Source organism: Lepeophtheirus salmonis, chromosome 10 (assembly GCF_016086655.4).
Source record: "Lepeophtheirus salmonis chromosome 10, UVic_Lsal_1.4, whole genome shotgun sequence".
NCBI classification, from domain to species: domain Eukaryota; kingdom Metazoa; phylum Arthropoda; class Copepoda; order Siphonostomatoida; family Caligidae; genus Lepeophtheirus; species Lepeophtheirus salmonis.
Genome location: NC_052140.2, coordinates 18,991,134 through 19,016,381, shown reverse-complemented (window position 1 = coordinate 19,016,381; position 25,248 = coordinate 18,991,134). Strand labels below are relative to the sequence as shown.

At 31.6% G+C, this 25,248-nt stretch overlaps 1 protein-coding gene across 1 annotated transcript; it reads left to right on the top strand.

Moving 5' to 3' along the window:
• Positions 1-298: 298 nt before the first annotated feature.
• On the top strand, positions 299-7,551 carry LOC121125207 (SET domain-containing protein SmydA-8). Its single transcript, XM_040720344.2, has 6 exons — positions 299-648; positions 717-874; positions 3,629-4,290; positions 4,350-4,517; positions 4,576-4,727; positions 7,051-7,551. The coding sequence occupies exons 1-6, from the start codon at positions 475-477 to the stop codon at positions 7,387-7,389; spliced, it is 1,653 nt and encodes a 550-aa protein (XP_040576278.1). The 5' UTR covers positions 299-474; the 3' UTR covers positions 7,390-7,551.
• The last annotated feature ends 17,697 nt before the right edge of the window (positions 7,552-25,248 follow it).

Here is a 25,248-nt window from a genome sequence, read left to right as displayed (position 1 = left end):
AGAAGGTTTCACTTGATTGTATTTCTGAATTAAAGTTTCCAAATTTGATGATATTTTTTGAAATATAACAGTTTTTCAATTTTCAAAAAGTGTTGCATTTTAGACGGAAAAGCCTTTAGTTCTTTTTTTTTAGCTTGGGGAATCCAGAATTTTCATGAACATTCGAAATATTTCTTTTATTCCATACATATATTATTTACGTATTTTGTTTATTTGCGAACCGAGTACGCTTTATCTAGCCTACTTTGACTCAAGGAAAGTAGTTTTCTTTTTGAATGAGTAAGCCTATATATTTTTTGTTGGACAGATGCCAAGGCAGACACTCCAATGAAAGTAGAGAGTTTTAAGTCCATCTTTTATAAATATGTCAATTTTACAAATGTTATTTTTATCTTACAACTCCACTTCAATGCTTGTGAAAATTGCTGTTGTATATAATTTTTAGTTCAATTTCATTGAAGATAACTCAGCACTATGGGCTTTATAGAAGAATGTGATGAGGATTATGATGGTGGGAAATGTGAGTCCTGCAAAAAAGAAACCACCAAGAAATGTAATGGCTGCAAAAAGGTGTTTTTCTGCTCTAGACAATGCCTACAAAACAATTGGAAGTTCCACAAGGGATTTTGCAAATCCTTCGCCTACAAAGTATGTAATTGCTTTATTCATTAAATGATTGATTAGACTGATGTTATATTTTTTTAAACAAATCAAAGATTGAACATTCTAATGAGATGGGTAAATACATAATTGCCAATAGGGATTTGAAAGAGGGAGAGATTCTATGGAAAGAGGCACCATTATCCTATGGTCCAACCGCGGATACCATTCCAATCTGCTTAAATTGCTATGCACCTGTAAATGGATCTTACAAGTAAGTCACTAATCCAATAAGATTAGCTTTCCGTTACATCTTCCCTGGGATGTTAATCAACCCAAGAGACTGAAATTTTGTTAACACAACAACGTTTTCTATAAGATGCTGTTTATTCGGATTGATAAAGCTTTACGTACACACGAAAGAAATTTCCTGTATCCGAGCCGGTTAAGAATGCTGATGCATCTAATGGGAATATTTTCATTACTAGTTATTATTATTAAGTAGAGATGGGATTTGTGTAAGAGTGCAAAGAGAAGGTTGGAGCAAGACATATGGTATTACTGAATTAAGACCCTTGTTCATATCAGCCGTATGTTATATGATTTTTTTTTTTTTTTTTTTTTTTTGGGGGAGAAAATGAATTATTGCTATAAATAGGGGAACCTTCTACATTTCCAGTGATATTAGTACAGGGAAAATATTATAATTACAGGGTTGATCTTATCTAGTGGTATACATATTATTATTGTCAATTTTTCTAGAGTTATATTTAAACAGGAGGTTTTTTTGTAAGGCCATTTATTTTACAAAATCATTGAAATATGTCTTGGGACAACTTTGATTCAATATAAGAGCCCTCAACTATAATAATTGCCTCAATACGTGGACTAAATCACTTGCAGACCTTCACTATTGGTCTGCTCCTTTTTGATGAAAGCCTCAAGAGACTGGACACTCCTGTGAAGAATAGCAGATACCTTTTCCTCCAAACGCGACTATATAGAGTAGTCTAAGGTGGTCGCCTCTGGAGACGAGGTCTGACACATGTTGAGGTCCCAAAAGACTGGAAAATTGCCTCTCAGGAACTCGTTGGTCCTAGCAGGGCAATGTAATGGAGCAACGTCTTGAGTGAAAAGAAAGTGGTCTTCGAACTTTTTTCTGGGCCAAGGTAAGATTTACTTATACAAAAGTTCCATCTAAGCATCTGCATTGATTTGCCCCCTTCTCTCTACAAAAATGGGAGGGTAGACTTCGCCTGTGCTGGCCACAACGCCCAATACCATGGTGGTGGTGAATAAGTTCCTGGAACGATAAGCAGTGGTACGGCTGCACTCGAGCACCATGTATATGGCCATGTGGACATGTCGTGCGAGAGAAGCTTAAAAATTTCACTCCTTCGTTGCTCCATTTTCATTGTTCTCACTTGTTTTGTTTTTTCAATGAGTCGAAACTTTACATAAGGAATCTTGAGTCCTAAATCTTTTACCGAGTTTGAAGACAATCGACGAATCATTTTCCTATTCATTAAAATTTAAATTAAGTGTACTATTAGATAAGATCAACCCTGTATATTTAAATTCGTTCTATATTTATTTTATTATACATTTGAAAAACAATTTAGTACAAAGATAGGTGAGAATTCTCCTTTAAGAAGGAGATGTTAACACCTTGTACGATGTAAGGATGTGATTATAAGTACAAAATGGATAAGTCTTTTGCGTTTTCACCGGAAATGTTTACGTGTGGACGGGGCCTAAAAGACCTTCGTAATAGCTTGAAAGTATCATATTTTAGGTCCACTTTCCTTCTTTTTGAATATTAATTTATCATTTAATGTCTATATCCAATTATTTTGGTAAAGGACATCAATAGTTTCTGAGTTATTAACAAATTGTGGAATTAATTATCGAGGTTTTAAAGAATATTTTTATACACTCTTGTTATTTATCTGCTCCAACGATTAATATGAAAATATAGTTGATGGAAGGGGAGTGTAAAATGCCCCATTCTGTAAATAATATAGGAGGTGCATCGGTATAAAAACAATCTTGATCAAAAATCAAGACAATTATCCAATCCCAATATTTTTTACTTTGTATATACCGGAATGTCCATTTAAATCTGAATAATTAATAATTCAAAAATTAATGATGTTGGTAATCAATTCATATTTCGTTATAAGCAATAAGTTACAAAACAATACAAACTGGAGCTCTCTAGCATACGTTCAAGTCGAGACAATGACACTTGAACGTGATTGACGAATTTCCATTCTCGCCCTCCAAGCAGTTGCGAGTCTCCAAGATCACATTCTACACCATCAGCAAGTCCGAAACGTTGGAGATGAAGATGTGCTCTATCAATAAGGCCAAACCGAAAAGAAGGAGGGAAAGAAAACAGCCCAGGACGATCCCTTCAAGTCCATGAGGGCCCATGCTAGAGATCTCGGGTTTTTAGACCAGACTGTCCAGATAGCTATAAAAAAGTGGATAGAAAGAGGCTTGTGAGAGAAAGAGGCCACATTTGACACCAGAAATGAAAGAAACCCATCTTCTCCGTTGCAAGATTCTTTTAAATGAGTTTTTTGAACTCTTTTTTGACACTTTCGACCCCCAATAGCCCTGATGCCAACTCCTTCGACTCCATTTTGGGTGCATGTCAAGGAGGAAGGCTGCAGGATCAGTCATCCAAACACCAAAGAACTCAAAGCCATTGTAAGACAGCACTGGGACGCTTATCATTTTCTCGACTTCTACGTAAGCTGGAAAGCTTATTTTGTTATGTAACTAACTGTTTATACTTTAATATATCGAAATATGAATTAATTTCATTAACTCAACCTTCATTAATGATTGAATCAGTAAGTATTCAGATTTCAATGAACTACTTGGTAGTATAATCAGCAACTGATAAAAATTTAACTTGATAGTATGCTCATTTTAATGTTGGGATAGCTAAACAACCCAGGGAAGTACTTGCGTTAATATTTGAAATGAATTAACTAAATAATATCTTTATTGAATATAGGTGTAAAAAAACTGGTTGGCCTTTCTGCAACCCTGAATGCGGAAAAGCCGCTTCAAAGAACCCTGAAGTTGTAATTCCTCTTCAAACCGAAGCTGAAGTAGTCATTGATTCCTATGATTCATCTTGCTATCTGTATGATGCCATTGCACCATTGCGAATTCTACTGTTGCAAAAAACTTCGCCAAAGAAGTTTGGCAAAATCATGTCCCTTGAATCTCATTTTGAAGAACGAAAGAAGGCAGACCCTCCAACAGCATGGAAACGAACCATTGAAAAGGTCATTGATGTTATGAAAAAGACATTAGGAATAATGGTTTTTGAAGTACTTTATAAGCAGTTTGACTTTAGTGATGATACCATACAACGAATTAATGGTATTTTGGAAACAAATGCAATTGAAATTCGTTTAGCTGCTTCTGAAATCCAGGCTTTATATGAGCTTACATGTCTTTTAGAGCACTCTTGTTGTCCAAACATTCGTATGACTTTTGACGACAAGTACCATGTAACAGTCAGAGCCGGGAGAAACATTAAGGCTGGTGAACATTTATGTTTTATGTACACACACTCTCTTTGGGGCACAATGGCACGACGAGAGCATTTGTACTTAAATAAATTCTTTTGGTGCAAGTGTCTTAGATGTGAAGATCCATCAGAATATGGTTCGTAATATTTATATATAAAAAAGAAAAAACTTACCCATTTTAACAATTCTTTATAGGCTCCAATATATCTACTTTGGTAAGAGAAGGAAAAGAGCTACTTCAAAGAAAACCATTGGAGCCAAATTGTCCTTGGACAAGCCGTGATGGATCAGTTGTTATTACTGCTGACGAAGTTATGAGCGAAATGTCGATTATTGGAGCTGAACTAGCCCTTCTTCAACTTAGTAAGTAAAACCCCTTTAAAACATTGACAATCTTTAATTTAATATTCTTTTTGAAAAGATGGAACTGTTGATGAATATATTCAATTCATTGATAAATATGAAGTATTTCTACATTCAAACCATTATCATTTACTTACTGCAAAACACAGTTTACTTCAGATGCTTGGAAGATCCGAAGGGCATCTTATCCAAGATCTTCCGGAAAAAATGGTAAGCATATTCAAATTAATATATAAATAACTATATATTGATAAAACTATGCCCTCAGACGAGCACGAGTCTCTTTGTACTTTTATTAATATTTAATTAATGAGAAGGGAACATCTAAGTACTCATAAATAAGGGAGAGTAACTATTAATTTGCTGGAAAGTTATAAGTAGGGATTAAAATCGTGTGTACTTTTGTTATGTCAAAAATAATCAACATGGTAACCCTAACAATTTGAATATTTTTTTTTGAGGAGACCAGATTAGCTGTCATGACATTAGATCATCTACAATCAGCTGTGACATGGGAGGAGATGGGACAAGGAAATAAACAAGTGCATTACTTAATTACTTTAATAAATCAGATCGATGCATTTACAGGATAATGAGTGGTATTCATGTTTATTTCCTTCCTTGCTGTCTCATGGATGTTTGCAGCTGATTTAATAAAATGTCATACCATCCAAGTTGCTCTTCTCCCAAACTATCTTTAAATGGTCAGGTTTAAGACGTAAATTTTCGTTTTTTTACAACTGGCAGCTCAGAATTTTTACGTCTCTATAAATAACACAATTCAACAGTAGTATATTTGCTTTGGTTTGAAATGCGTTTAAGTCAATTATATCGCAAAAGAAATAAGAATACTTATCAAGGACATTGGATATGAAGGATATTCAAAGAAGAATTCATCTCCTTGCCATTGAAATATTAAAGAATTAATACAATCTGTCATATAATTCACTTAATTAAATACTTAATTTCAGAACTTTTACAATGAAACCTTGAATTGCTTATTGATTAAATATTCAATAAGAAAATAAAAAAGATGAATTGAATAAAATAATCAAAATCTTTTTCTCTTTTTTAAAGACAAATTTATTTTACTTGTAATTTAAAATATACGCTTTAACTTAAGTTTGATTTAATACAGTTGAAAAAAATGGTAACTATTTTTCCAGCTCATTCATTTCTTTTAAAAAACATTTTTTATCAATTGTAATCAAGGTAAAACAAACAATAATTTATATTCAGATGCTGCAATGATATTTATTTATTTTGATTTTGGTTCATATGGGTTCAAAACAACACGTCAAGATATAGCTTTGAATGGATACTCATTGCCTATAAAAATAATATATATTTTTAATGATGGTTCATACTGCAATACTATGTAATTATATTTTTTACAACTCCAACAGCAAACACATCTGGATAATTATAAAGTACATATTACCTCAGGATAGAGGAGTATCGATCAGGACTTGACCAGGCAGATATGAGCAACAACACATTCGATCATAACGATTGATTTATTCGCATTGTCCATTGAATCTTAATGATTGATTCACTCCTTCTATAATGTAAACATATTTTATCTTTCAAATTAAATAGATAGGCAGCTGTCATAATTTTTCTTACAACATATCTAAAGCCATATGACACATTTTTAAAAGCCTTTTCATAATGAATAATTAAATTAATAATTTATTTACACTTAATCGTTGAAATTCTTGGCAAATAATTAAATATTTTATCTTTTAAAATTGATGCAATTTATACGATGAAACTACAACATCAATCACGATAGAGTATATTTATTTATTTTTTGCCAATGTGTTGGTTCGACAAAATTGTCATTCCGCAAAATAGTAAATGACAAAGTGGTTTTGGTAATGTTTTCACGCTTAGATTATTATACACTACAAAAGTGGCTTTTGTAAAAATAAATACTCTAAAGATAAAGCCTCTATTTGTTGACGATTTATATAATCTATTACCTGTTCTATAGCTAAATAACAATAATGAATGCAAGTATCACACCACCAGTAATCTAAAAACCAGAATTTTCTTACATGGTGATAATAAAATAGCAAACTAAGATTTGGTTCACAAGCCAACATTCTTAGTACAATCATGTATTTCTTTATTCGGAATTCCAAAAAGTTCGTGGGTCCACATGAGGTAGAAATCTGCCTAATCCAAGCCAGTTTAAAATGTGGATGTATCTAATAGGAATCTTATTAGAGAAGGGATTATAAGCGCATTGGGCGTGTCAAAAATAACTCCACTTTGGTACAATTTGCCAATAGAAGTTACAATTTGGTCAAACAAATTATAGAAGTTATTTTACATGTAAATGTCATTGTCAGATTCTTCCCCTTCAGAAGCCGTTAAAAATATCTTTTTATTTTAAACATGAGGCTGGCTTCGTGTGGATACAAACCCAAAACTAACTAATATATATTTTTTTTTTCGTATAAAATATTTCTGCGTAGAGAAGGTCCCAGTAATAATTATAAAAATTAACTGTAATTGTATTTTTCAGCTCAAACTAAAGGAAGATCTTTGCCGACAAGTCATCGATGTCTGCAAACTGATTGATCCATCAATCGTTCGTCTTCAAATCTATGTTGCAGTAGCATTGTACGAGCTCCATCTTCCCCTGCTTCAAATCCTAAAGAGAAAATGGGAGAATGGAGGACTTCCTACAGAAGAATTTAGAAAAGAGCTACAGGAACCAAGGGATTATATTACTCAAGCATTAGACTTATTAAAGGATGAAGTCAATGAAAATCTTCCTGAAGGTGTTATGAGACTAACTGTCAAAGACACCCTTAGCCAATTAGATCTTTTTATGAAGTCTGTTGGATGTGAAGAAGCATAAGTTAGTGCTTATTTGTCATTATTTTTATACTCCATTTTGAATACATCTTTCTCTCGTAAAATATTGTTTAATGTTTTATTTTTATATTATTGCACAGAGTATGGAAACATTACTTCCATTTTATCAAACGGCAATAAAACAAGTTTTATAAATAAATAAAAAGTTTTTTTTTTGTTTCATAATGATAGTGGACACTTAAAATAAGATTACTGGTCAAATTTCGCGGGCCAAGTACATTTAGTATGCTCGATTTTTAATTTTTTTATGTTAATGAACTCGCCATAAACAAATATATAGCTATAAAATATTTTTTTATTTGTTTGTTAGAGGCGTAACGATTTGAAGTATTTTGATTGTTTGCCGACTTTTTGCTATTGAATAACATGGATCAATGAATTCGCATCAAAGTGTAAAAAATGAAAGTAAGTGCTCTAAAACTCTTGAAATGTTGACAGTGGTATACGGTGAAACTGTTTTGACTATAAAAAAAATTGTTTACAAGGTGTACAAACTCTTCCAAGACGGCCGGAAAGATAACAATGACAAATGAAATTTTGATCATTGGTTTTTTTCCGACTTCCGTGGCTTAGTGCATCAGGAGTTCGTACCATATAGGCGTACGGTCAACAAAGAGTATTATTTTGAAGTTATGTACTGATTGGGAGAAAAAAGGGGACTGAAGGGGACAAGATAAATATTGATGAATCAATTTTTATTTTTCCCTAAAAGTACACAGTCACCCTACTTTTTGAACCCACATCGTACAACCCAATATGACGTTCCCCACTGTTCATAAACTGAACTTCATTATTTTAAGAAACGGAAGTTTTTATTTTATTTTTCTTTAAATTATTTTTCATTGATAGGTATTAGATGGATAGTTATTTTACACACAAAAAAAAAACAGAGTTTAATTGGCAAAATATATTATTTTATAGTTATGGATAAATGGATGGTCAGTAATTATTTTTTTGTAAATTTGTAAAGGTCTTAAATATCTCGGTTTTTCTGGAATAAATCATGTTGTAATAACCCGATTTAAACAAAATGTACTAATTTGGTATTTTTGCATGACACGTCCTGGTATTATGGACGTAGAAAATTTTGGTAAAATGATGGAAATCCTAGAGTTGAACCGGCATTTGAGCACTTATTCCATTGCTCAGGAACTAAAGATTACCCAAAAAACCGTTTGGTAACATCTAAATCGGATATTTCTAAATATGTTAACTTTATTTCTAAAGTAAAGCAAAAAAACGCTCATAACTTTTGTCTTCACTTATTATTAAGGTCCTATTTGACTCTGATATGTTATTGTATATTATATAAGAAAAAAGTCTCATTTGGGAAAAGATTGCCGTCTTTATTCTAGATATAAATTTTCAAAAATCAATATGCAACACTAAATCCTATTAACGCTCCTTAATTAAGTTTTTTTTTTTGATTATTGGTAACGGATCCATATTATTAACCAAATAGAAATTGAATAATTAACTTTTCAAAAAAATTACGCAATAAATCAAAGTTTCTCTCACGAAACCTTTTCAATAAAAATAAGGCTTTGGCTTTCCTTTTTATGTATATAATATTTAACAAATTCGTGATATATCTTTGCAATATTTGATACACGTACAATATTTTGTGCATAACCTAGATATATATCTTTTTTTTTGCAAAACTATATTGATTACCGTTATAAAGAACAAATTTTGTAGGAACCAATACTTTTAAATATTTTTACCTATTCAAAAAGTGTTTCCTTTTTTTTTTTTATGAATAACTCAGCATGCTTAATAGTTTTTCAAATAAATTATTTTGTCTAAATTTGACATATTTTATAATAATATATCTATTGTTTATTTGGAAGTCAATACAAATAGGGCTCGGCATCATAACTTCCTTTATCCTCCAGGGAATTTATCCAATTTATCAATAAGAAAATTTTTGTTTAAATAGTTTTGAAAATCATAATCAATATAATCATTGTCCATTCACGGAATAAACCGAACTTTGGTATTTAAAAGCCCATTGGCTTTTTCATTCTATTTATTTTTCTATAAATAACTCTTATTGGAAATGTTTTTCGTTAGATGAGTTTGATTTTTTCTTGGATATATGGTTCTGTAATAAACTTTTTGATGTTGAAGGCAGTCCTGATGGAGATGTTCATAGTCTCTGAAGCCTTCTCGGAAATGACATAGACGGGGAGGAGCTATTACACACTTTCATTTCATTGCTGTTCCTCCGACAGTTTTACTCTTAGAGACATGGGATAAAAACGAAACTTCTTTATTTCTGTTTCAGCTGTGGGTTGATTACGCAATGAAGAATCGTAATCAATAATAACGGAGATAAAATTATTATTAAATTTTACTGCAAGTTTTGGGTCCCCACTAGCAGACTGGCAGCTTTTGACGATGAATATTTTGTCCATGGGATACCAGACCGTCATGATAGCAGCTTGGAGGCATTGAAGTTTAGATGAGAGATATTGCAGACGTTCTACTCAATGGTAACCAAAGCTGCAAAGTCCAGGAAGATGAGATCAGGGCTGAAAGTAGGGCAGAAATATGCCATATTATTGCTGAAGAAGTCTTTGTTCTTCTTGGCTGTATGGGGCGATAATGGGCTAATTGATGTTATAGGTAATTCGAATGGAAATGCCTTGAGTCTCTATCGTGTTTTTTGCTTTGTTTCACCTGTTTTTTGATTGCACAATGAAACCTTCTAATTAAAACTGATGGTCATAATATCCTAATTTAATGCTAACGCAAGTTTTGGTCCCACTTTGTGAACTCTACATCTACATAAATAAATGGAAAATAAAATATATTAACTTTATAAAAAAAGTAATTCTTATATATGGATATATATTTCGCAATAATATTTCTTATTTTGAAAAAAAAAAAAATGTAATGGTATATTTTATTATCATAACTTTGGTTTTAATAAAATTAAGGAACCTTTTTAAATGTACTCCGTTTTTTATTAGTTAAGTCGATTTTAATGATGTAAAAAGAGGACAGTTGATCATCCGGTTATAATATTCAACTAGAAATGGTTCATGGTTGAGTGCAAACCTTCAAATATTTTTTACTAAAAACGGACATTAGTTTGAGTTATGATTCCTAATTTATTCAAAACTTGAGTTCGATTTGAGTTATGAATATTTTGTCTGATATCGACCAAATTCGAAGTTACTGGCCTCTTACTGTAAATATATATAACCTTCCTACAAAGTTTTATGATAAAAAATTTGTAACTTTATCCGTAATCCTTCTTTAAAAAGACAAAGTTGTGTCTGTCCTTGAATTTTTACCTCGATCTCTCAAAATTTAATGGCCTCTTAAAGTTCTTAACACAAATAACCTCTCCACAATGTTATACCAAACTAAATCCGCAACTTTTTCCATAATCGGCAGATAAAAAGACAAACAAAAAGCTGAACCAAAACCACAACATCCGCTCAGCTTCATTGTGGAATTTCCTTCATTAATTTTCTAAATTACCGGGTGGTCTATTGAAATTTGAACACTTACTAATTCAATAATTAATGAAGATTGAGTAATTGAAATTAATTCATATTTCGATATATTAAAGCATAAACAAATACATACATCAGAAAACAAATCTGAGCTCTCTAGCTTACATATGTACAATTCGAGAAAATGACACTTGAAAATTATTGACGTAATTTTATTCGTGCACTTCAAGGGCGTCTCAGGATTATCTTCTACACTGTCAGTAAGTCCGAAATGTTGGACAGGAAGAATGTCAAATTGGACAATGAGGAGTAAAAGAAAACAGCCCCGGCCAATCACCTCAAGTCCATGAGTGCCCAGACAAGAGATATTGGGGTTTCACAACATACTTTTCAGACAAGACCATAAAAGGGAGCCTTCTGAGGGGAGAAGCCACTATTGATACCAGCAATAAAAGAATCCCATCTCCTCAGTTAGATGATTACCTTCTCAAAAAGTACATAATAATAATAGCAGCTGTGTAAAATAAAAAAAAAGCCAGTTCAGATTGCCAGCTAGAAAAAGTGGCTCCAAGTTTTATGACATATTTTTTACACCTCTGATTATTTGTACTGCCTCCTCGTAAATTACACACTTTATTTGTTCTTTTATATACTATTTTCAACTTTGAAAAAAACAAACAAAAAAAACTTTGTTTGAGAATTCCCCCGCAGTTAGTTGTAAGTTTTTTAGTTTTCCTTACCTGACTACTTAATACAGATATAACTGTACTGCTACAATATACATATGGATGCTGGTGTGGTATGAGTGTTTGCATAGTAACAGATGTTTTAATATTTAAGTCATAATTTGATTATTGGTGCATTCCAGCCAATGTTGCGATTGATATTCAAAAACTAAACAAATTTGTATAGCAAAATATTTTTTTAAACTTTTTGTTTTACAAAATGATATCTATTTTTTCCTAAATCTTTTTAGATGCTCCTTTTATTGGTCAGATGGAGTTGCACTTTTTAAATATAAGTAAAGCTTTTACATTTACTCCAAAGGATCTAGGAATTGTTTTTGAAGTCCATAAAAATTAAGTATATTTCCTTCTCTAGGAATAATCAAGGCGCGAAACTTTGCACATTGATCAAAGGAAATAATTTTTCCCGAGTGCGTTGTTCATTGAACTATGTCGTTCCATTCACTAACTCATGATTGGCTCTTAAGCTAGACGGCAAAATATAAATTTGATAGTTTGAATGATTAAAGTTCTCAAATATCACACAGTCTAATGTTGGAATACAATCTATAATCAATATTTTTATTTAAATAACCTTATTGTTAGCTAAAATGAAGGCTGCAGAGTCGAAATCGGTGCCCTTTTTGTTGAAGTCGGAGTGGGAAAATTTATACTGTCTCCAACTCCGTTAGAAAAATTATTATAATTTATTTTAACAAAACTTATTTATAATCTAAGGTATATATTGAGTTTTGTAAAGTTATTTTCTAAATGGTTATAAATTATAGGTATTAAATACTGTGAATATATGAAGTTTATTAAGTTAACTAATTTATTAGTTTACTTCACAAATTTCTAACGTACTTTATAGTTCAAACAATCGTTATTCCCAAACACTTATAAAGTCTAAATAGTTATGTTGGGTAGAGCATAGCCACTAGCCGTGCTAGTTTATTAATTAGACTTGTGAATAGTCAATGTAATAAAAGAAAAGTGTAGCATTTCAGTGAAATATTGTATGTATTGTCGTTTCTCAGTTACGAGTACATAAATTATTTTATGAAACTTATGTATGTATAAGTAGTAGATAAATTTTGATCCATACCATTTCTTGTTCATCTAGTTAAATATCTCATATCCCAAATATTTTCTTTACACATAGAACAATTATTAACTACATATAACTAATACTCAAATGTCTCAATAATACTTATATTAGGTATAAAACATATTATTTGAAAAAAAAAATGTCATTCAAAATACTGGAGTCTGATTTGGATTCAAGTCTGGGATTTTATGTACCGACTCCGAACCCTTGGCTATTATCCTACTGTTTTTAAGCTTTATATACAAGTAAACCTGTATTAAGCGGTCAGACAAGGTTAATTGAAAAGGAGAATGATTACCCCTTTTTACACAAGGTTTTCTATTTTCTAATAATTATACATTTGAAAACTGAATGTAATCACTTTAGGTGACTCGATAGTTTAAGTTTGACTGTATTTGCATAAGAAAGTAGTTTTGATCCTATGTATCGGTACATATTTTATTATTTCCAATTTTCCAAGAGTAAAATTGAAACGATAGGTATTGTGAGGGGATTTATTTGCTAAAATCATCTGAAAATAGTGATTGGCACAACTTTTATCAAACATATTAACCATCAGCTCGAATAAGTGCCTCAATACAAGTCTAAATCACATGCATGCCTTGACTATGTAGTTAGACTCGAACTTGGTCCACTCTTTCTTGATGGGAACCGAAATGTCTGGGAAGTAATCTTTCAGGAGGGCTTGGGTCTCAGGAGTGCAATGCCACAGAGCTCCGGCTTGAGTGAAAACAAAGCTGTCCCCTAACTTTTCTCTGGCCCAAGGTTGAACTTTCTTATGTAGAAGTTCAATTTAAGCCGCTTGCTCCTCTCCACAGAAATGGGCGGACAGATTTCGCCTGTGCTGGGCAGTTGATTTTTTGTTCTGAAGATTTGTCTCACTGAAGCTGAGACATTGTCTGAATGTTTGGTTGGGATGTAGCTGCTGTTCTGCTTATTCACACTGGAATCAAGGGTAGTTAGAAAAGAGCAAAACTTTGTCTGAATTTTTGTTGGCTGTGAGAAAAATTAGAATCTTTTTTACCTACCAACCGTCTCAGCTTGCTTTGTTATTCTCCTACGTGATTTTGCACCAATGTCATTCCGGATTGAAAAGTAATAAAATACGTAGTTCTAGATAAGATCAATCCTATATATAGACAGCACAAGTACCATTTTTAACAAAAACGGACTTTGTTGAAGACAAGAACAAAATATCTTCTAATTTCCAATATAATCTGAGTTTTTTCCTATTAGGTTTAGAACAGGTCATAAAATTCTTAGTATTGTCCCTAGTTTTAAGATTCAATTTTTAAAAAAATTATTTTTTTTGTTAAAGATTTTTTAGATGAGCGAAAAATATGACACGCTTGAAGAATTTCTTTGGATTTCATTATTGCCTTAAGTCTTTGAGTGTATTGCCACTCGGAGTGCAGACACACATCTCCTTTGACCAAAAAATTATCATTGTTCAGAGGAGAAATTTTGATAATTTGTTTTTATTTTTGAAGAATTGATAAGATCTTGTCACCAAACTCATACTCCATTTGGGTACTTATAGTCAATCTAGGCTTGAACACACGGATGTAGGTATTGGAACCAATTATTGGAAAAAGATGGGTGTCCTCACTTTTCCATCTAATGAGATGGCACTCAAAACCATAACAAAGGCTAGAAACTTGGTTTGTAACATGGTTCCATCCTTTTCTCGGACGTTCCAGACAGTCCTTTTGGTCACTTTGACGATTTCCCCTATAACAGTGTAAGATAAACCCACATCGCTCTATACTCGATCAACAGTTCGTTACTTTTGGTGTTGTTGCTTTAACATCTTAAGAACAACTGCGACGTGCTACACCCCTTTTGAAGGCTTGAAATCTAATGATTCCAATGATGTTAAAAAATATCAACTATTTTTGGCATAAAAAATTAATTAACCGGAATTTTTATGCTAGACAGCCGGTATTTCGTATGTCAACTTATCCTTCAAGAATAAATGCATCCCTTAAGCCAACATTTCATGTTTACCTATTTTAGCTCAATTCTTGTTATGAAAGCAAGGCTTTTCCTGGCATTTCACTTCTCAACAAAAGGACATAAAGAATTCTTCCATCATTACGTCGTGAATATACATAATTCATAGCTTAATACCGGGCCTACTATTGTTACTAACCCATTTTAATACACAAAGTATTGAAGTCCATGGCAAGATGCTAGGTGAATCAGGAAACAAGTTTATGACTATTAATTATAAATTGAAACTCAAAGAACATATTGTAGTCAATGTATCCGGCCTCAGAATTAATGGTGAGCTCGAGGAGGTGGTAGAAGCTACTACATACCCTCTGGATGTATTTGGCACTCATAAAGGCTACACTGTGCCTATATGGAATAGTCTAGTGGATTGAGGTCTGGGATCTGTGGCGACCAGAAGTGCATGTTGGCCTGGAGCCACTCTTGGTTTTTCTTTGCAGTGTGGGCAGGTACTCCATCTTGTTAGAACACCCAGGGAGAATTGATAACGATGGATTTGATCCATGGGATAACTTTGGTTTCTTTTATTTTTGACATACTTATCAGACTTCATCCTGGAATCAACCAGGGCTGACATCGTCATTGAAGCAGTATGTTTGATCATGGAGACATCGGTCTCATCACAAAAGATCACAATAGATCCATAGGTTTCCTGTTTCCTCCTGCCTTTTTAGAGCCTTGGACACCGCTGATAGGGACTTTTTCATCATCCTGCCCATGTCAGCAATTGATAAATTTGGATTTTCTTGAAGGCAGAGTTTTGGTGGTTGACCGAAACTACATGTATCTTGGATTCTCCTGGAGAGTGTCTGAGGTCCTTTGGGACCTTCACATCCATGGAGATATTGTAACTAGTCTGGCTTGAGGCCCCAGTTTACTCTTAGATGGTCTTTTATGACAACCCCGCGCTAAGGAGCGCTGCAATCTAAATCCTCTTCACGTATAGTATGTTAATGGTGGCAATAAGACATTTTATTTCTTAGTAATCGACACCTAATTATGTTTTCTCCAACATTACCCATCAGAACATGGTTAAAAACTGAGTCTTTACCTCTCAAAATTTGCATAATAAAGAAGTGTAAATAATAACTGTTGGTCTGGTATAATTCTAACACTATGTTACTTATAATGGTTCTTCTAAGTTCTTTCTTCAAAAATCAAAAGAAATAAATCAAAAAAGTGTCAAAATACTTCATTTGATAGCTGAAAGTCTTTCTTAACTTTAATATAGAAAAAAAAAGTTTGTCAAAAACGTTTTATATCGTAGTCAATTTGAGATAAGACCCTCATAATATTTCAAAAAGACATCTAATTTTTGATTTAATCTGATAAATAAAGTATATTTATTAGCAATTGAAAGAAAAGAAGAAATGAAAAGGGGAGGGAAGGAAAGGAAGAAAGAGAGAGAGAGAAAGACAGACATACATGAAGAAAAAGTATGGGGCTCGTCAACACAAAAACACTCTAAGATAATGTTTCTTAAAATTGATTGTACATTGCATTTGTATTCTTCGACAAATAATAATAGTTCAATAATTCCTTTCAACAATTTATTTTTCTTAACCCATTGAAGGCGCTGCAAATTGTACCTAAAGTAGCTAAAATTGAATATCATTCTAAAAGAATGAAAAATGGATAGATTTTATTTTGAAGTATAAAAGGGAATAGGTATTTTCTCTTTTTTTTAGGTTTTTGATCAAGATTGCTTATATGTTGACGCACCACACCACAAACCTGCTAATTAATTATCATGAGGAAAGCAGAAAAATTAGAGGGAAATGCTTTCTTCAACTTTTATGGCCAGCTGGATCTCAAAATTCGCGATAAAAGGCTTGGCTGAAAGAGGAAAAAAAATTATCCCCAGGACCTGGACACAAGAGTTCGTTGGCAATTGGAATATTGCAGTATTTAGGCTATGATTTGCTCGGCCATCCCCCTTATTCTCTTAATTTTTTCACCCTCAGACTTCCATCTGGACACAAGCCTAAATAAATTGGTTTTATTGGAAACTTTTCGCATCCAATGAAGAAGTTGAAGAGGGACATTGATGAATACTTTCACAACCCTCCAGACTCTCACTTCTGGGAATGAATATTGATGTTGACGAGGCGCTGGAGTAAGTGGGTACATGTTAAGGGAGAAGAAAGATAAAACTATTTTGTAACTAAAAACTGCAGTTTTACATTTTTAGGCCGATAACTTTTTACTTTACCCTCGTTTACATGACTATGCGGGAAAGTTGGACTTGAAGTTTTTCATTATTTTTTTATATCCGCCTTTTCTTTTAATCAAGTCAGATTTATAAAGAAACTTAACAAATATTACATACACTATTAATAGTATTTCTTTGATTTTAACCCTTCCCTGCGAGGTGTAATATATATGATATAGTTTTTGTATTTTTTCAATTATTACTTTAATTGGTCAGATAGAGTTTTGTATTTTTTCAATTATTACTTTAATTGGTCAGATAGAGTTTCACCGAATACGTATAATTAAACATTATATACAAGAACAGCCCATAGAGTACCCTTTATTCAATCAAAACTTCATGGAATCTTACATATTAAATACGAAGAGGAAAGTGTAATTTATGTCGACAAATTAAAACTACTCTGTGGCATCATTTTTTATAATATAAACTTTGCCTTGAGACTAGATTTTTAACTTTTTATAATGTTTTGAGCCATAATTATCGTTTAAATCCTTTGAGGTATTGCGGAATTTATAAGGGTTACATTTTCGAAAGAACGTTTGGTTCTAGAAATATTAGTTAGGCTGCAATATTGGTTTGATTTGATTTTTTAAAATGCCCTTATAGTGAACAGATATATTTAAATAAAAAATGGATTTACGAGACTCAAAATTTGTACGTGTATTAAAGGCTCGATGGTCATTAATATTAGCCAATAGCCAACAGGACTAGCCATTTTTTGTTTTTTTGTTTTGCTTGCCTTATGAAAAACTTTTGATTGAAAAAAAATAAATTTGATTGGTTTAGATTTAAAGAGAACCCCCCTTACAATATCGTTTTAACCAATCAGAAACAAGGATACTAAGTGTTATTAAGGAAAATGTTAATAGATCGGTCGGTTCTAGAACTGAAATTGTGCTCAGTCCTTAGAAACATTAGTTTTTTTTACTGCACCTATCTGATAACTCCTACATATAAGAAAATGGGTTAAGTATTTGTTAATTTTTTTTATCTTTATTTATATCATACATGTAGATTGTAGATATATTTACAAAACATGAGATAATACAACATGAAATTGTTAGGAGGAATTGCGTTGTATTAACATTTTATCTTAAAATTAGACCTCCTAGCAAAGACGTACACAACAGTCAAATAATTATATAAAAAATCATACACTCAATAATTCAAAACATAACAATCAATCTATTGGTCTCCCTCGATGAAAGCGTTGATACTTCCAAACAATTGTTTTAAACTAGTCATGTATCTAGTTGAATTTTCTTCTATCCTTTGAACAGTCTATCGGTCTAAGTATACAAAATACACACAAAGAACAATCATTCTAAAGAATTTCACTCTTAAGCTCATAGGGGGTATATTTCCTTGAGTTTGTGTATAATAAAATATCTCTTGAATATAGATGTATGTACCTAGAAACTATGTCTTATGCTGTTTCTTTTTTTCAGATCTTTCTAGCATAAAGTAATACTAAATTACAGATATTTTTATAAAAGACACTTTTTTAGGCTAGAAAGCCAAAAGTTATGGAACATCAATGCCATTTTCATTGTGTTTCAAGATCAAATCTGTCATATGCACATGCTCTTAATCCAACATAAAAAAGTCGACATTTTGTTGACTAGTATGTTGGCTATATTTTCCTCACGCTCTACAAAAGCCCCATTCTAATAATTTTCATAAAAAAAGTGTGTGAAACCTGTTGGTACGTAAAAATAAAAGAAAATGAACGTGGTAATCCAAATAATTTGAAGTTTTGTTTGGGGGGGAGAGAAGTTTAGTTGTCATGACGTTGTATTAGATCAGCTGCATTTACCTATAAAAGGTACATAATAAATACTAATCCCACTACATAAAAAGTAAGGGCATACGAGGTTGGACTGAATTGTTTCAGACCATAGAGATACAAGATATTTTTCCTGAATGTTTTATTCTATTTTTCAACATCCCTTCCCTGTAACTCTACAAACTTCTCTCAGGGATGCTCCCATCTCTGTAACCACTCACATCAACTCACACAAACGAATATTACATAACAACTGCGCATCCAAAATGACTGACACCTTGGTAAGAACTGTCAAGAGATATATGTGACTACCTTTTATTAACGCCTCTTTACGTTGAGGTTGGAAACTTTTGAGACATCTCTCGTATATACTGGATCTACTCCAAAGGCGATCTATAATTCTACTCTAAGTTCAACGAGAACTTACACTAATAACCCCCGAGAGCAAAAGCTCATTCTTACTCCCCGCCTTTCATGATCACATGCGCTTGTTATTAATTTATACTTCGATGTTTTGTGGTCAAAAATGAAATATTAATGACAACAGATAAAAAAAATAAAAAAAAACATGTTAAAATTACCAACTATAAATTAGGCTAACTTAATAAAAAACAATGTAAGTATTTTCTATGAAAACTCGTTGCTTATTTTATTTTATTTCAATTTTAAAATAAATTCAAGGTAACTTTTTATATAAAATTTGGAATCAAAGCCCCATTGAAGGATTAAAATAAGTCTTACCTTGTGAGAACGGATAATGAAATTTAACTATCTAGCTATTTTCTTCGAATATACTTTTCTAAATTATTACCATTGCACGCAAGTTAAAACATAACTATTGTATCGAAATTGTGTCCAAAACTTTTGAATGCTGTATAATATTCCTTAATGTTTATATTTATTGATTTTGAGAGTTAAAATAAATTATCTGTCTGTTATTAAATAAATCGATATTTAATTATTAATTTTCCGTTTTTTATTGGTTAAAAAAATTTTACCCACAAAATCAGCGTTTGATAAATATTTATAATATTAAAAGTGTACTACTGCATAATGAATGAATGATCTGAAAGATTTAATAAAAAATAAAAATTGTTTCTCTATTTTAGAGGTGAAATTTTATTAGTTTTGTGTATTTGATAATTTTTATAAAAATTATAATGAAATCAAGATGACTACTAATTTATTTCTTTTTTTTTAATTTACATAGTCTGTCTAAAATACCACTATGTCATACTTCAAAAGTTGATCATTCTTATTCAAAAAAGGGTTAAAACAAGGAGCCTATAATACTCTATTGCAAAAAATATTTCAGTTATTGGCAAATTGAAAAATTTATGGACTAAAAATTGAATAATTAAAAAGTCAGGCTTATTTTAAATCAACATTTTGATCTCGCTCTTCAATATTGTAATGAACATGTTCCCATAAAAATATTAAATAAAGAATTATAATTAGGCAACATTTACACATGCACTTGTCTCCTTCCCTAAGCACGGACACTTTTTCGAATACCTAATTGCATAATGTTACTTTGGAAAATGGTAACTTTAGCAAAAACCACTTTGCCGAAAAAAAAATGTAGATATATTTAATAATGATTCATGCTGTAAAGGCTATCTGTTATTTGATGTAACATATTTAAAAAAAAAAGAACATTAAATGGACAAAAATATCATTTACAAAACAAACGGAGTAGCCACATAACTTTAAATCAAATATACTCACTTATAAAGGGTTTCATTATTTGATGTGTCGATTTCCATTCACCTAGTTATTTAAACTACAAGCTTTTCATTTACATCGAAATGATAGACAAGAACAGATAGTAGTCCCTTAGAGCTAGGTTCGGATTGTAGCGTGGATGCATAAAAACTTTCTATCCGAGCTCCCAGAAGTCCTGGCGCGTCATCAAAGATGTGTGCAGCCTGGAGTTGCCTTGATTATGCTCTGTTTGATTTCCACCTTCTAACGGTCCAGTTGTTTAAATTAGAGGCATAATTTAGCAAAAAAATAATCGTTCAAACTACTGTATATAATACAAACCGGAAGAATGTTGACCTATTATACATTGCAATTTTTTTTGGTTGGCTTGAACGTGTTTTTCACTTTGAGGTAGTGAAGATGTAAAATGTGTCGAATTAATTCCTTTCGGTCCTCAATCCTTGACACACGATAATTCACAACTTAACAGTCGAAGCCCAATACTGTCATAAAAGCGTTTGTAGTATTTATTCATACCTTTATAGTGTTTTACTGTATGATCTGATGCGACCAATAATGCAGAAGATATATTTGATTTAAAAAAATGGAACGAAAAAAATGAAATTACTTTTCCCAAACCTAATATATAACTTCATATAGAAGAAATCTATTCTTGTTAGAAATGTAATTAATAAATTTGATTGCAACTAACTCTTTGTGTTAATTAGTAGGTTTCTTCTCAATATCTAAGTTTTGAATATTGTTGAAAATATATCAAATCATTTATAACAAAATTCGTAATGTTATATCCTACCCATAAAAAAAACACAATAAAAAACTAACTATTTTAGAACAATATCAAAAAATCATTTGATTAAACATATTTTTTACAAATAAATTCTTTTCCATACAATATCCAGAACTAGTATTTATGCAATTTTAATGAAAAAATACCAATAAATGATATATTTCCTTTGAAAAAAAACCAAATTCTTTCAGAGTATTAAAATATTCAATTTAGAACAATATGAAATAATTTAAAAATACTTTTTCTACGAAATAATTTGTTTGATCTAATAACAACTATTCCACCCAACTAAGCCACTCGTTATAAATAATTTGATTATATCGGTTAAAAGGAAACCCAGAAGATGTAACATGTTGGCGTTAGTCGGTAAATATTGCTAGAGTTGTGAATCGTAAGTATTTTTGGTTAGTTAAAAAGAAAACTGAGAATAAACTACGCTTAGCTGTCATGACATTTATTAGAGAAGAATTTAAATAGATGAAAAAAAGTTTGAAAATCTAAAAGCGCATTGTTGCCAAATTATTTAATTATTATTGCACCCCAAATACAATTTTGAATTTACAAATAATAAATTTATTATAATTTGGGAAGTTGTCCACTTCGTAGCAACAGTTTTGCGTTTAGTGGGTTTTTGAGAACACAAACTGCAAATTCCTTTTGTATACGAACAGTATTTATTCTACAAAAAAAAAGTGCTCGGAAAATATGCCAAAGGTTTAAAAGTATACACTGAACAACTTTATTCAATTACTTAATAATTGAGCCATCCATCTAGTGTCAAAGTTATACACCGTTATCACTTGGTAAATTTGGATAAAGTAAATGAACTTTAAATTACTTTTTTTCAGTTTCTACCTTAATCTTGAGCCTTAGTAGAAAACTCAAATGAAACCAAATTATCTATTGTACAGAATGCTGCAACATAATTTCCTTTTCTCAAGAGACAATAGAATAGGTTTTATAAATTAAAAAAATTCTCATTTTGTTTCATAATGATAGTACACATTTAACACTAGAACAACGAGGCTATTATTTTTGATTCCCATTTGGGTTTCAATGAAATATTGTGAGAAACTTCTTCATTATATTTGTTCAAAATTTCTTGAATTCTCCTAATTCATATTGCTCAATAAAAAAATAAGATTAAAAATTAAAATTAGTAATGGTTTCGTTGATATAGTGAACACTACCTAGACAGACGTGGGTATCATATTTGATATCCAATCATTTCAATTTTTTTGTCCTACGATTATGTATTAAAAGGCTCAATAAATGGGTATCATTCATTTTTGTTATTCACCGTCGTTAGGGGGGGGTATCTTTACCATCCATCTTTCTAGTGTTAAAACTTTATTTATAAAGTTTTGAAAATATATTTCGTTTCTCTTTAAACATCTTTTTATTTAGAGATTTTTAACGGAAATTTACTTTTTACAAAAAGATGCAAATTTTTAATTATTTTTTCCTAACAAATCCAAAATCAATTCTTAAATTGTTTAATAATAATTTTCAGGGAATATAGGGATTTAAAAAAAATATATTATGACGCTAATTGTATTTCTAATCATAGCAATATTAAATTGAAATATAGGTACTGGAAAGATCATATTGCTAAATACGCAAAGGGACATGAATCACTTATCCCGCCCTGCTTTAATGAAAAAATTATTATGATTTTAGATGTAATATGTTATCTGTAAACTGAATTTGACTGAATTAACAGCCTATTTTCCCCCGAATAATTGTGTCTAATGGAGAAGAGGACGATCCAGGTCAAGAATGAATTTAGCACTTTTGGCAAAATTTATCTATACAAATACTAAGTATGCCTTTTATCATTCTGAACCACTGTCAAATCACAAGATGGTGGTAAGTTTTGTTGTTGACACTTATTTAAAGCTCCGTAAAGTCCCTTTGCGGTTGATTGATGATAACACGTATGAATTAAATTGCCTGGAACTATATATGAAACTCAAAAAGTTATATCAAATACTTGTGCAATTTTAACAAAAAAAGAATAGAATCATACAAAACTTTTGTTGTAACTATTGTTTAGTATAAGGTTATTTCTTTACCAATATTGGCAGAGGGTGCCATTTAGGAAATTTATTTTGATACGTTGGAACGTTGGGCTTCTATGGCTCGTCTACAAGTATCTGCCTTGTGGTTTCTCCATAGTTTACATCGGCATTAAGGACTTTTAGTATAATGTCGTACGCCGGATGAACTTGCACTAAGACCTTCTTCCTCGAAAGGGGACAGCTTCCTCTAAAGCTATTATCAAATGAGGGTATCCTAAAACTTGAGTGCCCTCTTGAAGTATTTCTATTTCAATTACCTCTTCTATTAGCGTGACCCTGGTATACCCCAAAAGACAACGCTTCCTTGTCCTCGTTTATTTCTGCAATACCCTCATGCCCTGTTCTTGTTATTATATACTTCTATGGAAAGGTGTTAATGCCCTTTCGGGGATCTGCTTTTCGTGTAGAATCTTGCATACATATGTTTAGGTGAGAGATTCAGTTTTTGTATTTTTTTTCTGTCAGAGATAGAGAGAGTTATGTTTCAATTCTTATAACTTATTTTTATATAGATAAATTTAAAATATTTGTACATATATACACGGGTCCTAATACAAATAATTCTTAATATTACACGATCAATAAATACTCGGATCAAAAACAATTTTTTTTAAAGTTGTAATGTATTCTAGATTTAAAATTTGACTTAAATATATATATATATGGGATAGTCACGGTATCTATTTTTTTTTAATATAAGTCTTTAGACTCTGAAATTTTATCGAATTCAATAAAACAACATTCTACCTATCATATGCTTCTCACTTGTCTATTTGGATTTCAAATTCAATCTGCATATATGTATTTCGTTCTCATATATAAAATTGGAGCTATATAAATACGTGTTATTGGAAGACATAAACATCCTTCATGTTATAATGTCAATAAAATACTTTTTCTATTTAAATTTTAGGAATATTCCATTTGAAATGTCATGTTGTTTTTAGACAATTTCTAATATGCATACATCTAACTAAAGTACTTACAATTTATTAAATGGTATTGAATCCTACGTCACTTATTTCAAATGTCTTATAATAATGTCGTACTTTCGTCTGACGATACTTAATCAGTGCAACTCCATCTGACCATTAAAGGAACATTAGTTAAATAAAAAAAAACCAAATACAGTATGATAAAGGAATACTATTTATTAATTATTTATGCAGGGTACCAACTGGCATGTGTTTTTAGGTCTCCTGACCCACATAAACACTATTTTGTTTGAAATTTCAACAGCAGCTTCCCGCAAACTCACTCCTGCCATGCCACTCCTTATTATAACAGGCGGGTTACAGGTGGTGAAGTATTGAAACTTGCTGTTTTGGCACCCACTGGAAACAACAACCGAAGCCACAGAGGTAATGAAGCTTGAATCGTCTTTTTCGAGAAGAAAGAATTATACTGAGGGAAGCACGTTCATGCATACACAGCTGGTGCTCCTGATATTTCGGATGCAAGGTGTGAACTTGCAAACTACTGAAACAGAAAAATCCGAAGGTGGTAGCCCTGCGTGGCCGGTATTTTTCTAGCTAACATTTTTGCCCACTTTTTCCGCTGGTAATTTTTCCTCTAGTAGATTTTGTCGCATGACATCTTCGCCACCTTTTTATGTTTTTCGATTATCAGTTCGAACTTTATTGTGGCATTTTGATCAAATTAATTTTATAGCTGGGAGAAGAAGGAGAAAGGAATAATGATAAAGAAGTAATCTGTAATCTTGTTCTGTTTATAAATTTAATATTATAAGAAGAAGGAGTAAGGAATCATGAATCTGGGACGCTGAGTCTATTTTGAAAGGACTCATTGACTTGTGGCACGTTAATGGATCATAGTCGTGGCCTGAATTGAGACTTGAAGAAATGGAAAACACTATTTCATTTTTGCCTTGTTCGAAGAGGAAATGTAAAATATGGCGTATTTTCTCTTGGTAGG